Source organism: Abramis brama, assembly GCF_963993115.1.
Source record: "Abramis brama genome assembly, chromosome: 3".
Lineage (NCBI taxonomy): Eukaryota > Metazoa > Chordata > Actinopteri > Cypriniformes > Leuciscidae > Abramis > Abramis brama.
In genome coordinates, this window is record NC_139965.1 from 11,752,678 (window position 1) to 11,766,717 (window position 14,040).

Sequence of the window (14,040 nt, forward strand, 5' to 3'; positions counted from 1 at the left end):
CTTGCATGCGCTGCATCGTCACGAAAGTTTGTCGTTTGCACGGGTTTTTAAGCCTTGCCTATTTTTTTTACAAAATGATCAAGCGCAAGAAGACGCAAAAGAGAACTCAATTCAGTAACCGCGCGCTGTTTGAGAAGTGTTGTGTGCACAACACACATCTGAAGCTGCATCTCAGTCAGAACTGGGTTCTTTTTCGCGTCTTCTTGCTCTTGAACGGACAATGTCGGACATTCACACAAAATTGTCAAAATGCCCATATTGGTAAGTCTCCGTGAAAACCAGGGGTGGGGAACGTTGGTCCAGGAGGGCCACTGTCCTGCAGAGTTTCTGAACCAACCCTGAAAAAAACTCACCTGATTGTAGCCTTAGTGATCCTGAAGACATTGATTAGCTTGTTCAGGTGTGTTTGATTAGGGTTGGAACTAAACTAAACCAGGACCAACGTTCCCCACCCCTGGCGTAAACATAAGAGAGAAATAAAACACGTGTATCAGTATACTGGATCCATGCCGCTCTTAAAGTGACAGCGGCCTAATAAACCTTCTGCTGTCTGTTTTAATGTTAATCAAACAACAAAAGAAAGAACAAAGAAACACATCACTCACTGCTAATGACTGAATAACTTTTGTAACTTTAATCATGATTCATCTTTATTTCATTTATACAGCAAAGTTTATGCAGTGTTATTGATTAATTCAATTTCTGTTCCTGAACAACTTATTTATTAAGGTTACAATGAAATACAACAACCAGGTCTATTTAATATATGTATTACTTTTTTTTTTTTTTGTGGTGGGGCCAGTGAATCCTTTGAGCCCGACACTACGTAAATTACCTCTCATCTCTACGAATCACGTGAATGCAAGCAGAGTCGGTCTGCCCTATCGGATGGTCTCTTTTATGATGCCAATTTGCATATGCCAGCCAGTGTACATGTGCCGAATTCTGACCCTCTCCAGATTATTACCCCGAGTCCCCAGTATTAGGTTGGTACTCAACAAGGGGGGTAATAATTTGGCAGTGAGCGAACACCTTCTTATGCACTTCTTATGAGCCAAAACTCTTACCGTACTGAAAAGCATGGTTTCTCTCCTGTATGCATGTGTTCATTGTGTCCGAGGCGTTCAGCTAGTCAAAACTTTGCCACATTGAGATCATTTACAGGGAACCTATTATGCAAAATTCACTTTTACATGTTGTTTGAACACTAATGTTTCCAGAGTGCGTGTAAACAACCAGCTTGTAATGGTAAAAATCCACCCACTCCTTTTTATTATAATCCCCATAAATCAGAAGCAGTTTCTGAAAATATGCTGCTCCAGATTTCCCCCTACAAATTTGTTGACCCAGATCCCGGTCTGAGTGAGTCTTATGCTTATATCCTCGCCATAGGACCCGCTGAAATCATGTGTACGCCACATTAACATTACAAATCCTCTGTTATTGGATGTACCATTGAACGTAAGTCTCCATAGACTTCTGGCATCTGAGCCACTGAATTTCATTAATGAAGGACATGTGCCGGAAAAAATAGGTGAAGTCTTATATGTTTGTGCAAATCTTTTTACGCCGGACTGCTTCACAAATGAGGGTCAGTTCAACGCTGGATTTGCACAATAGTTGATTCTGAAAGATGGGTTGATAACAAGCGGCAACCTTCCAGTCTCCCTCCTGAATCAAACACAGAAGTGACTTAAACTGCAGTTCATCGACTGGCCACTAGAGACCGGCTCCAAAAGAGAGTCAATCCCACAGAACCCCATGTTAAAATGCCCAACTTTACAGCAGAAAATGTGTTTACAGCCTGGTACAAAAAGTGGTTTTGGTCTATATAACTAATTTTGCCCTTCATGAGAACTGTGAGGGGGTGAATTTTTTTTTAACTCATCCGTTTAAATGATATTAAGCCTTAAAGTTCTGCATAATTAAGGGCGTGGCCACTTGAGTGACAGGTGGATTGCCGCTGATGTCACTACTTGCCGTTTGTCTGCTGTCTGTTAGCGTCACGTCACCTCAGATAATCGCCTCTTTGCCCATTTTCGGTTATTCGGGAGTGACGCGCTGCCAAGATGGCGATGGCCGGCTCCACCCACTTTGGGCTTCAAAAATGCTCTTCAGAAACCTACGGGTGACGTCACGGACACTACGTCCATATTTTAAGTCTATGGTCGAGACCAACATCCTACTCCACTTCCCACATGAGCACCTGTACAACAATACAATTTATAGGTGATCATGCTAATCGATAAGTTGAATAAAGTTAACCACAACAACTACATGAATTCAACTGGTTCAGAAACGTCCTGTTGCTTTCTAAGAGGAAGTAACTTCTTCCTCTCTCCTCTCTAAAGTCTCTCCATCCGTGTCGAACATATATGACACAATTCCTGGCATTTTGGCAGCGTGAGATTCTCGAGTTTTGTTGTTGCCGGAGTATCCGAAGCACGGGCTGTAAAGGCTCCGCCCTCTTCTGGAAATGGGTCGAAGAGCAGCAGCTTTGAGCTGAAACCACACACATTCTGGGGACGCCAGAGACTTGTATTACATCTTGTAAAACGGGGCATAATGGGTCTCCTTTAAAGTTAGCTCCTGATCTTGTGAATGGTTAATACATGCACATAATTGCAAAGAATTGCTTCTTAATCTAGAACCAAAATGTATTAACTTACTTCATCCTCTAAAACGACTTATTTTCCGCTGACGTTATCATGATGACATGAACAAGAAAATAAACACTCACCACAAATATCATTTGAAGAAGAGGACAGCTGGAGAAACAAGTCAATTCCGGATGAACTTATGATCACGTTTTGCCCTAAATTTATTGACTTGTTTTCTATATCATTCGGTAATTCACTCGAGACATTACATAATCGCCGTTGTGAATTCAAAATAAGTCACTTACATTACAAAGTAGTTCCCCAATCGATCTTCCAACTATATATATATATTTGAAATATAATCTTATCACTAATATTGCTTTATGAGCAAACGCTTAACAGCATTTCAACAGAAGTTTTACATTTACATACAATTACAATACATATAACATTAAATTGCATATTTTGAGTGATTTATATCACTGCTCTATACTAGTGAGTAAACAGTTGCACGATTATTATTATACTCTTACATATTTTGTTCAGTGAATCTATGCAATATGACTGCAGCCCTGCACTGGTACATTATTACTGCAATCAACGTCAAATCAAAAATGACCTAAATTAATAAAATACATTAAAAGAAAATCTACTAATGTTCCAAGGTTAAAAAAAAATAATGATGATACAGATTTGGTCCAACATGAGGTCAAGTGAATAATTAGTAATTTTTCATTTTGCACCTTAAAATCAGACATCTTCATAATGCAAATCAACGGGCACAAGATCGAGGGCATCAGTCACATTCAGCAAATGTCTATATAGCATTTTATTCATGCATTTTAACAGTAGCATATATATATATATATATAAAACACAATTTACCGCAGCATTTTTTAACCATTTAACTGAAAACCTTTTATTTGAACACTAAAACACAATCTACTAAGTAAATATAATCCAAAACGTTTGAGTGGAATAACAAAAAAACACTAGACAACAAAAAATGTATTTGTGAGGCAAGGATCTTTAAAGCTCTTCGGAGAAAACAACATGATCTGCAAGGCACTGAGATCCGCAAGCGTCTATGAAGCGTTATGAGGAAAGAAATGTGCGTGATACAAAAGCTTATCAAAAGAGTTTCCCTCTTCACCTGAATGAAGGCAAACACACAGAACATCATTGGTACACAGCAGCTTTATTTCACTACTTAAACAGCGTTTCGAAGAGTATCATGGCCATCGTTTCCTCTGAACAATCCTGACCAGGAACATTCTTCATGACTAGTGCTTAACCTGATAGATAGATGTTAGCATCAGTGCATCGGACACAACTGCAGGTCACTCTGGCTTTAGAGGTCGAACAAAGCAAGATCAGCAACATTGAGGAACTCTAACACGTTTGCACTGAAACGAAGAGGTGAGCCTTTTTAAGAAGCAAAACTACGGGTCTGGGAGATTAAACATCGTCAAGACTCGGTTATGAAGAGTTTCAAAGAAAACAAACACGCAACAGTTTACTCTTAAGAAAGACAGAAAGAAAGAAAGAAAAAGACACCAAGCTGTGCATTTGAGACTAAAACACTCACTGTAGTACTACTAATAAAGTAATAATACTATGTTTAATTAATTTAATTACAGTAACAGTACAAGGACTCCAGTGGAAACTCAACTGAACAGAATGCCTCAAAATCTCAAAACTGAAATTTCTCAGTGTTATTAAAGGTGTCAATGCCATTTACCTGGCCAACATGACACCAGTGATAAATAACACACAGCTGACACGTTTACACAAACAAAGGTTTAGTCTCTCCAAGTCCAGCATTGAGAAAAGATTGACATGCATTCTTCATGCATTATAAGAGGGAGCAAAATCTTCAAAAAAAAAAAATGTTTGATTTCTATTAAATGGAAAATGCACTTCAGCCTCATGGTATGTGTTTTTCTTTCAGCCAAATGTATTAATCAGTCGTCCGTTCTCATTCATTCATGAAATGGATAATCTGCAGCTACATCCAACAGTAAAACTACTTCCTGTCTGCCGATGAAGACATGAACTTTGTGTAGTTTCTGTTAACTACGCGAGACAGGACAAAACAGGATTTTTCTAAATAAACAGAGAACTTTGCCTCAAAATACATTCAGCATGAGAATTCATTGTCATTGGGAAGAATAATTTAACAAGTCAAACTCAAAATAAGTGTCAAGGTTATATTTCACCCCAAAATCAAAAGAAATAGGGTTTTTTTTTCCAAAACGGAAAATTACATTTTTAGGAACATTAATAATTTTTGGGGGATTGTGACAATCATTTTAAACTAATTTAATCCCCAAATTATCTTTACTGTAATGCAAAAAAAAAGAATATAATCTCATTACAGTATTACACTTTGATTTAAAAACTCGTAATTATTGCAATACAGCACTGACTATAATTCTGTTTTTCAACTGAAATCTGCCTCATTAAACTCAGTTGTTACAAACACAGGCATGATGTCTATATTTTAAATGTACAGTAATGAGAACAACATTTGTTGCATTACAATAGCGGGTTTAAATTGCTAAACTGAAATGAGTCACAATGTAAAAGCTTTATTTTCTGTCTTTTCTTTTTTTCCGATTGATTTTACGGTGAAATACGACCCGGGAATTTCTTTTTTTTTTAAGTTTTGAGAGATTCACGCTAACACAAATGCAACTTCTAAGAAAATCAAATCTTGACCTTTTTTCTTTCCCCAAGAGAATGCATAGCGAGCTCATTACCCTTAGTTTAAGATATTACACATGGCTTTCGTAAATGACTTGGGTATTCTGCGTCGTCACACCCTCCTCTTCCACAGACTCCTCCTTGATTTCCTTTTCCTCAGACTCCGCCTCCAAAGGCAGCTGATCGACAGGCGCTGGAGACACCACTTCAGGAAGAGGCGGAGCTTCCATGTTACAGCATCCAGCATCGGCTAGCGGCGGATGAATGGAAACCTGAATGGCCATGTGTCGAGGCTGCTCGTGAAGCGACGCGTCGTCCGAGTCCGCGGCCGGAGACTCGCTGCGATCCCTCTCCCTCGCTCGCTCTCTCTCGTGCAAGATGGAGTAAACGTCGCCGGAAGTGCTGGCGACCACACTGCCGGGGCCTTCGTGAAGCTCAGGCGCTTGTCGGACGAAAGTGTGTCTCATTTCCTCCACGCCGACGACCTCCAGGATCTCCTCCATGAAGGTGCGGCAGTTCATGATCAGCGGTGGGAGCGGGATGCTACGCGCTAACTCCTCTATGTAGCGCGCGAACTCCATGGTCTTGAACTGCGTGACCTTCGCCAGCTCCAGCGTTTTGGCCGAGGTAATGATGGGAATACGCTTGGCGATCTCAAAGGCCTTTTGAAGCTTTTCTGCACCTTCTGTTCGGAAAAACTCGTTGATGGCCTTCTCGGTTTTCTTCAGGTGGCTGCTCATCATGCAAAGGCGAGTGATGTTGAGAATCATTATGATGGTGAACGTCACCAGACACACCACCATATAGTACACGCCCATATCTCCGTTGGTGAAGACCACGCGCAGCGTCACGGTGCAGTTGGCCTTGCCGTAAGCGTTGGAGGCCACGCAAGTGTATTTGCCACGGTCTGCAAACGTGATGCTGGTGATGTTGAGGATGCCATTGTCCAGAAGCCACCATTTACCATCTGAGAGAGAAGAAGAGAGAGAAAAATCACACACTGGAGATCATGGAAGGGCATATCTTCATCATCTAAAAGCATATCTTCAACTTCAGTGAAATCCTAAACTCCAACCGTGTTTATATGTACAACAAAATAAAGTTAAAAAAACTGTGCAGAGCTAAAAGTAATGACCCTACAAATTTGATTATACCATCAAAATATGAGCTGCAGGTTTTATTTGACTTCACTATGCAAAAAAAACGAACTAAAATGCATAGAAAAACAAAAAGCTCACAGGAAAAAGCATACATAGAGTTTTTAATATTTCATTTCTTCTCTCGTTTTTTTGCATGTGTTCATAATTTCTTTGTATGACAGCCTGGATAAAAATGATGTCCGCACAATTCGTCATGTTTCATTGCATTATTATTAATAAAACTCCTGACTCCAAACACAACTACGCAAGTATTTAATGATTTTGTGTGTGTCACCTGAATGGTTATAAAGGTGTGTGTGTCACCTGAATGGTTATAAAGGCTGATGCATACCGAGAGCTGACTCTTTTGTTATGTCACGCTGTGTTGTTGGCGTGTCTTGTTTTTGATTCTTCATTTGCCTTTTCAGAGTATGATTTTTGTTTTGAGCTAATAGGTTGAAACTTTGAATCTTTATTTTTTCCTTTTTTAGTTATTTTCTCGTATTGTCTTACAACCGACCAGGGAGTGGTGAACAGGGAAGCATGTCATGTGACGTTCATCTCGCAACACGTTGTTAATGCACTAGTTAAGTGTGCGTGTTTGAGTTTTCTTAATTAGTATAGATTAGGAAGGGTGTGTTGAAAGCTGAAGACTTTATTTAGCTTGTTGTATTTTTATTTTATAATTGTGTTAGTAGTTTATTGGGGAAGGGGTTGTGGTTAAAATGTTTTTTACTTTAATTGTTTTTTTAGGCCCGCTCAGGTTCCTACTCCCTGTGAACAGTGTTTGTGTGTGTGTTTCTCTTTTGTCTCTCTCTCTTTTGAGCACTTTATTGTGAAAAAAATATCTTCCTTTTCTCAATTTAAACTCCCTTTGTTTTTGTGTTCTTTGTGCACCAGCACCTTGATCACGTCTACCAGGGTTAAAAGATCAGGGAAATCATTTATTTATTTTATGTTGTGTTCCCTCGTGCCCTTCGCCACTTTAGGGACGCAACAATATACATAACCAGTCTCTCGTAAACGTGTAAAAAACATCATGACTCCCAGGAGTTTCATAAACGGCAACAGTTTGCCAGATCACAATCAAGTGCTTCCCGTTTTTCCAGGTAACAAGCATCAGAGATGTAATAATTCGATAACGCAAGAAAAACATCTTGACGTTACAACAACAGAAGAAAACGTGATGAGCTGATAAACGAGGTTGCATACAAAAGTGAAACTGGGATAAGAGGCAAAAATCTCAAACAATTTAAGAACGCAGTTGTTAAGCATATATTAAAATCTATCACAGGTGTGCTGGTTGTAAACCCACACTGTTTGTAAACGCAATGCTCGATGAAAGCACAAAACATGGATCCATGGATACTGTGGCCACGATGAATAGACTTTGCATAAACCATATTTACATACGGACACTGATACAGGATCAGTTTCTGCCTTATTTGAGTAAAGGACGGCGCTCACACATAATGCACAAGTGTTTTAAGTGCTGCGGGAATTTATGAACTCCATATCCATAACTCAATTTTTGGCACCAGTCTGCCAATGCTTTTCCTACTGGAAGACACCTGAGATCAACACAATTCAGCAAGTATGTAAGCAAAGCAAAATCATTTGATCTTTACACAGACTATAACTAATAGTCAGCAAGTAAAGTCAAAAATATGAAATCTAAATGGACTGTTTACTTTCATAAAGCAAAATCCAGGTCTTATTGTGAATGAATAACATGCACTGATGACTTTTTGTGGACAGCACCCAGAGAGTTATTGAAAACATTGATAAGGATTTTTATCTACTTTGGGAAAATGTTTTGTTTGGAATTGTTAATTGGAAAAATGAGCAATTACACAAAACCGATATATTCTTAATTAATCTTTTTTTGTTAAAATTTTATATACATAAATGTAAACTTTCAGGTCAGAAACCACTTTTCTATGTTTTGATTACTGAAGTACAACATTACTTTGGGACTATCTCTGACTCGCGTAACAAGAAGGCTTTAAAAACAATTGAAATATGTAAATCTTTTCATCTTTTTCTTTGATACGTAATTTTTTCTGATTAGTTATACCCCTGTCTTTCTTTTTGTTTATTTGTTTTACATAGTGACTGTTTATATAATGTTTTCAATAAAAAAAAGGTTAAAAAAAAAACTAAAAAACTAATAAAAAAACCATGCACTGATGAATCAGTTTCCCTCCAAACAATCCCGACAATTCCTGATGGTTAAAGTGCAGCTCCACTCCACATTTTGTTCTTTTGCTTCACTGAAATACAGTATAAAAAGTAAAATAGATTGCGAATGTCATTTAACGTTGACTTTAAAGCTAACAACTATGCCGAGTCACCCTGATTACGACAGGAATGATTTAATCTAATTTTAAACATGGAAGGTTTCGAGTCTGCAGTGTCACGCTGTACAAGACAAAACATGTCAAACAGTGTTTAGTTCACACTAATTCTTCACACAGTACACACCCAAATGAAAAGCAAGGATGTTTCCATGTCACTTGTGTTAAAACACTGCAAGTATTTTTAGCACGCTACGCCTGCCTCACACACCATCAGTAATCCTCCGGACATCACTTATGCTACAGCCGGGAATTACAGACTCACGTTTCATATCTCCAGATTAAAAGATCAAATCATTGCATAACGGATTAATCTCAAATCTCAAGAGAGGATGTAATAAATTATGGAAAATATCCACTGTGGTCATTCCCAAAACTAAGAGTTTACATTTAAAACATCTCTAAAATCAGCACAAAAACTTTTTGCAGTTGTTGTTGCACTACCGTTCAAAAGATTGGGATCAGTAAAATGTTTTTAAGAAATATATATTTATTTATATGCGATAAGTTGATCAAAAGTGACAGCAGGGCTCGACATTCAGCCTTGTCGTGTGTCAAGTAAATCGCTCATTCACTTCCATGTAAAAAAAGTTGCTTGTCCGGAGAAAACAGGTGATGTAAATAACATTTATTCTGAAGCAATATTCTATCAGCTTTAAAATATTTAAATCTGCATATTTGATATATTTACCCACAGGGCATTTATTTTACCTTTATAAAAGGGCATTTTTCCCCCAATCTTATTAAATGCATGCATCATCTTTCATGTCAAATTCTTACATTTGATCAATAAATTCAATTAGAGCAATAAGACACTATAGGGCTGTTAACAATCAAATTGAATCATTTACACTGAAAAATTACAACTGCGTTAAATAATGTTATGAGACTGTTTTAAATATTTTTTGAAAGTGCAAATAAGAAACGTTGGAAAGAATAATACTTTTAAACATTCAAATGATTAGCCTAGTTCAAATGGCCGATTCGTTCAAGAATAAGGCAGCTGTTTATGAATGGATCATTGAATCTTTGACTCAAACCGATTCGTTAAAAACGCTAAATCATTCAGTACTAAAAACACGGTTGTGAAATGCGCAATGTTTCTGCGGTGATCTTTGTTTGGAACTATTTTCACTGCTGAAACAGAACAAAAACAGTCAATATTGTGCCTAAACATGTAAGTGGACATGTAGTTCAATAAACAAGTTGGTAATATTATTTGTCTGAACTACTCGGTCCATACAATCCCACACAAAATCTGAAGTCTGGTGATAAGAGACTGTCATTGTGAGCTTCTGTCGTGAATGTGTGGTTTGCCCTGGTCTCTTTATCGTATGTTTGGTTCAGCACTTTGGTCAGCCATGTTTGTAGTTTTTAAGTTTTTAAATGTGCTATATACTGTAAATAAAAACAAACTTGAAACTTGAAATCAGTGTCACATTTTCAATCATGATGTTATTAAGGAAAATTGGTCGCGTGATCTTATTTTTAAACAAATTTTTTACCACAGTATTTTAACTAAGTTCTGTGTGTTTTTAACTAACTGAGGCTTCATGAGCCTCAACAGCGCAACCTTGTTCCCATCAGTACATTACACATTATATATTAGGCCTATTATCCACTATCGATCATCAGCACTTACACTTAATGTAGCCTAATAAAGTCAGTCACTCGTGTTTTGGTGATTCTATAGTTATTTTTATGGTTATTAACGTTTTAATCAGGATACTTGTCCAGTCGGGCGAGTAAAATTCTCTCACTTGCCCCTTCAAAAAATCCACTTGTCCGTTAAAGACACTGACAGTACAAGATATTTATAATGTTACAAAAGATTTCCATTTCAAATAAATACTGTTTGAACTTTTTGTTTTTCAAAGAATCCTGTATCACAGTTTCCACAAAAATATGAAACTGTGAAAATTCAACATTTACAACAGATTCACATAGAATATTACAATTATTTTAAACTGTAATATTACCGTTTTAACTGCATTAAAATAAACGCCGTCTTGGTGAGCATTTGAAAAAATGTGTAAACCCTTAAAAATGGTTATCATTTTTGTTGCACATACTCATAGACTTAGCAGGAGGTCTTCACACTCGAGTAGAGCAATAACAAAACCTCAACACTGCCATTTGGGTGAATCATAATGGAAGTAAATTCTATTACATGTGCATCTAGAGCAGGAATAGTAGATCAGATTTAGATCCATTCTACAGGGATACATTTAAGTCATCAAAACAAAGTGATCAGGTGTAGGCCTAGTGATATTAGACAATGCATTGGTGTCTGAAGGTGTTTTTACAGTAAACGTACCACTTATCTGTGTGTCAAGCAGGTGTCCGTGTGAGTTGAACCACTGGACATTTGGGAAAGGGTCACCGGTGATATTACAGTCAATTAAAGCACAGTTTCCCTCCCGGGCGATTATCTGGTTTATTTTGGTGAGCACCACGGGAACCGACCCGTCACCATTTGCCTCCGTCCCGTTCTCTCTTCCATCTTCATTCACCGCCGAGATGTTCAAAGGCCCTGCCACACTAAAACTAATCATGGACACTAAATAAATGATCACGGATCCGTTCACCTTCTTCATTTTCTCTGGCTTTCAGTAACAGCAGTAGAGATAAGATGTCATTCTCCACCGGTCCTCATGTTACAGTCATGGAGAGCACAAACCACCGGTGTACATGATATTTCCTGCAGATGCATCACTGGAAAGACACAATAAAAAGAGGAAAAATAAGTTTAAAAATGCATTTGATTTGTCAGAATGAATGACATGAGGGCTTTTAACTCAAGTTTTGCACTCAAAACCTATGACTCCTCCTCCTCCTCCTCGTCGATCTGATCTCTTATCAAACAAGAATAACAAGACGTGCCAAAACAAGAACTGACTCATATTTTCGGAGGCATAAATCATCATATTAATGGGTTAAAGGTCACATAAAGCCATTTCATTTTATGCTAATTTAAAACACTTCACATATCCAATCTATATTTGACGTTTGATGTACATTCAAATGTACATCTGCAACCTCAATATGACTAATTTAGAGGAAATGAAGATACATTAACTTGTTTAAAAAAAAAAAATGGGCACAAATAACGGCTTAATATGACTACTAAATCAAATCGTGATCCGCATACTTGTGCTATTAGCCTGATGTCATTTTAAAAGCTTCTAACGTACGACCAACACATCTATACGTTTACAAAACATTCAAATGCAAACCAACTAAGACAAGACTTGAGCTTCCAGGTAACGTTAGTGATATTCGCACAGTGTTGATGTCTAAATTATATCTGACACGTTCAAATGTGCTGAAATCAGCTCGAGCTAACTGCGGCTAGTCATATGACACCAGTCACCATCCGCTAAGGAAGACGCATTAAAACACATTTCTCCCCCCACATTCATATGCTTTAACCCTCACCATTCAACATGGAGATAAAAGAAAACACCTACCGTTTACGTTTAAATCACGCGAATGTAAAAACGCAGTCGCAGTTTATATGGCTGAATGAGCCGCTAGCATGATAGCCGAAAACAGCCGCGTTTCCTTTTGTTACATTTCGCACAACGGTCACAAACACAGCGATATTTACTCGATTAACAGCGTAACACTTACACCATGTTGTTCCTCCGCTCTTATTCTCGATGTTCGTCCTGAAATGTGCCGTGCCGAAGCTCATTTGAGGTGTTTTGTGGGTTTGGTTTAAGTTGTGACCCAATAATCCTCTGAGAAATTCACGGACCCCAAAATAATGTACTGTGTGTGAAATATGACAGAGTAAAGCGTAATGTTTGGTCTTTAACCCCTCCTATCTTCTGTGCATATCGGCTTTCTATTCCTCCTCCATCTTTTTTTTCTTTTTGACCGAACTGACCCAGTTTTTTCTGTAATTTGAGCTGACTTTGTCACCCAGTTTGGTTTATTTCCTCACAGTTAACTGGTTTAGTTGCATATCTGGCATGTACTGTGGCAGCTACAGCAATGACACTAGTATATAGAAAACTAATGCTAAGAAACCAATAAACAGTACTGTGATATCCTACTTTTTTTGCTGGTCCAATTTGGTTTATTGTTTTATTGCATAATTATAAAGCTTTTACTTTTTTATTGTTTTTTTTTTTTTTTTTTTTTACTGTGCTGTAACTAGTTTGGTATTACTCTACTCATGTGGATATTGAGTGTAATTTAAGAACATTGGAACTATGTAAACACCATATGAATATGGTGTTACACTTTATTTTACACATTGCTTTCTATAAAAAGTAACTAACTAATGGAATTAGTTACTCTTTCAGAGAGTAATGCAATATTGTAACACATTACTTTTAAAAGTAACTTTCCCCAACACTGATTATCATTCATTACCATAGTGTTTCAAATTACAATTTACAAGGTACCACTGTATTTGCTGTCCCCTTGTTCACATATAAAGACATATTAACCTGTATTTGATGCACCTCATTGTTTTAATATTATAAAAATCAAGCCTAAATAGGGAAGCTGATGTGAAAGTAATATGGTCATGCGTATCACCACCTGTCACGCTGCAGATTGCACATTCAGGCTTAAGAAATCCTGTTTAAGTATTAACTGCCCTTGTTGGTCAATGTCGAACCACTTTAAAGCACTTTGATAATTTATTATAACCAGTGTGTCAAACCATTAAAACCTGAAGAAACACACATACACACTATTAATCTGGCTTTTAAAGCAGTTATGAGTGCATTACTCTGAGCTCATGCACAGTAACAGCAAGATTTATCACAGTCGCCTGAGTGTGTGTGAGTGTGAGTGTGTGTGAGTGAGTGAGTGAGTGAGTGAGTGAGAGAGAGCCCTTCTTAAGCACTTTCCCTAAGTAGTGTACACAAAGAAGCTGTTGTCACAGAAACAACACACACACTGTGAATGCCAGCACAGCAAACTCTTAAAAATAAAAGGTTCCAAAAGGATAGAAGAGCCATTTTTGGTTCCCCAAAGAACCTCTCAGGGAACAGTTTCTGAAAGAACCGTTATTTTCTAAAGAACTTCTTCCACTATAAAGAATATTTTGTTCAATGCAAAGGTTCCGTTGATAATAAAGCTTCTTACTGGAACCACAGATGTTACCGCATTAAATGTAGCAAATTTGTGTTTAAAAATTAAGGAGTTCTCCACGGAAAATCCAATGCAATGGGATTTTATGCAATTAAATAAGGCAAAGCTTTGGTTAAAGTACAACGT

The 14,040-nt window shown here is 37.6% G+C and overlaps 1 protein-coding gene across 1 annotated transcript; it reads right to left on the bottom strand.

The window, feature by feature from the left end:
* Nucleotides 1-3,779: 3,779 nt before the first annotated feature.
* mfap3l (microfibril associated protein 3 like) lies at nucleotides 3,780-12,795 on the bottom strand. The gene is made up of 3 exons (XM_084109143.1): nucleotides 12,436-12,795; nucleotides 11,120-11,517; nucleotides 3,780-6,273 (listed from the first exon to the last, which is right to left on the bottom strand). Exons 2-3 carry the CDS (start codon nucleotides 11,397-11,399, stop codon nucleotides 5,378-5,380), a joined length of 1,176 nt encoding a protein of 391 aa, XP_083965269.1. The 5' UTR covers nucleotides 11,400-11,517; nucleotides 12,436-12,795; the 3' UTR covers nucleotides 3,780-5,377.
* Nucleotides 12,796-14,040: the final 1,245 nt, after the last annotated feature.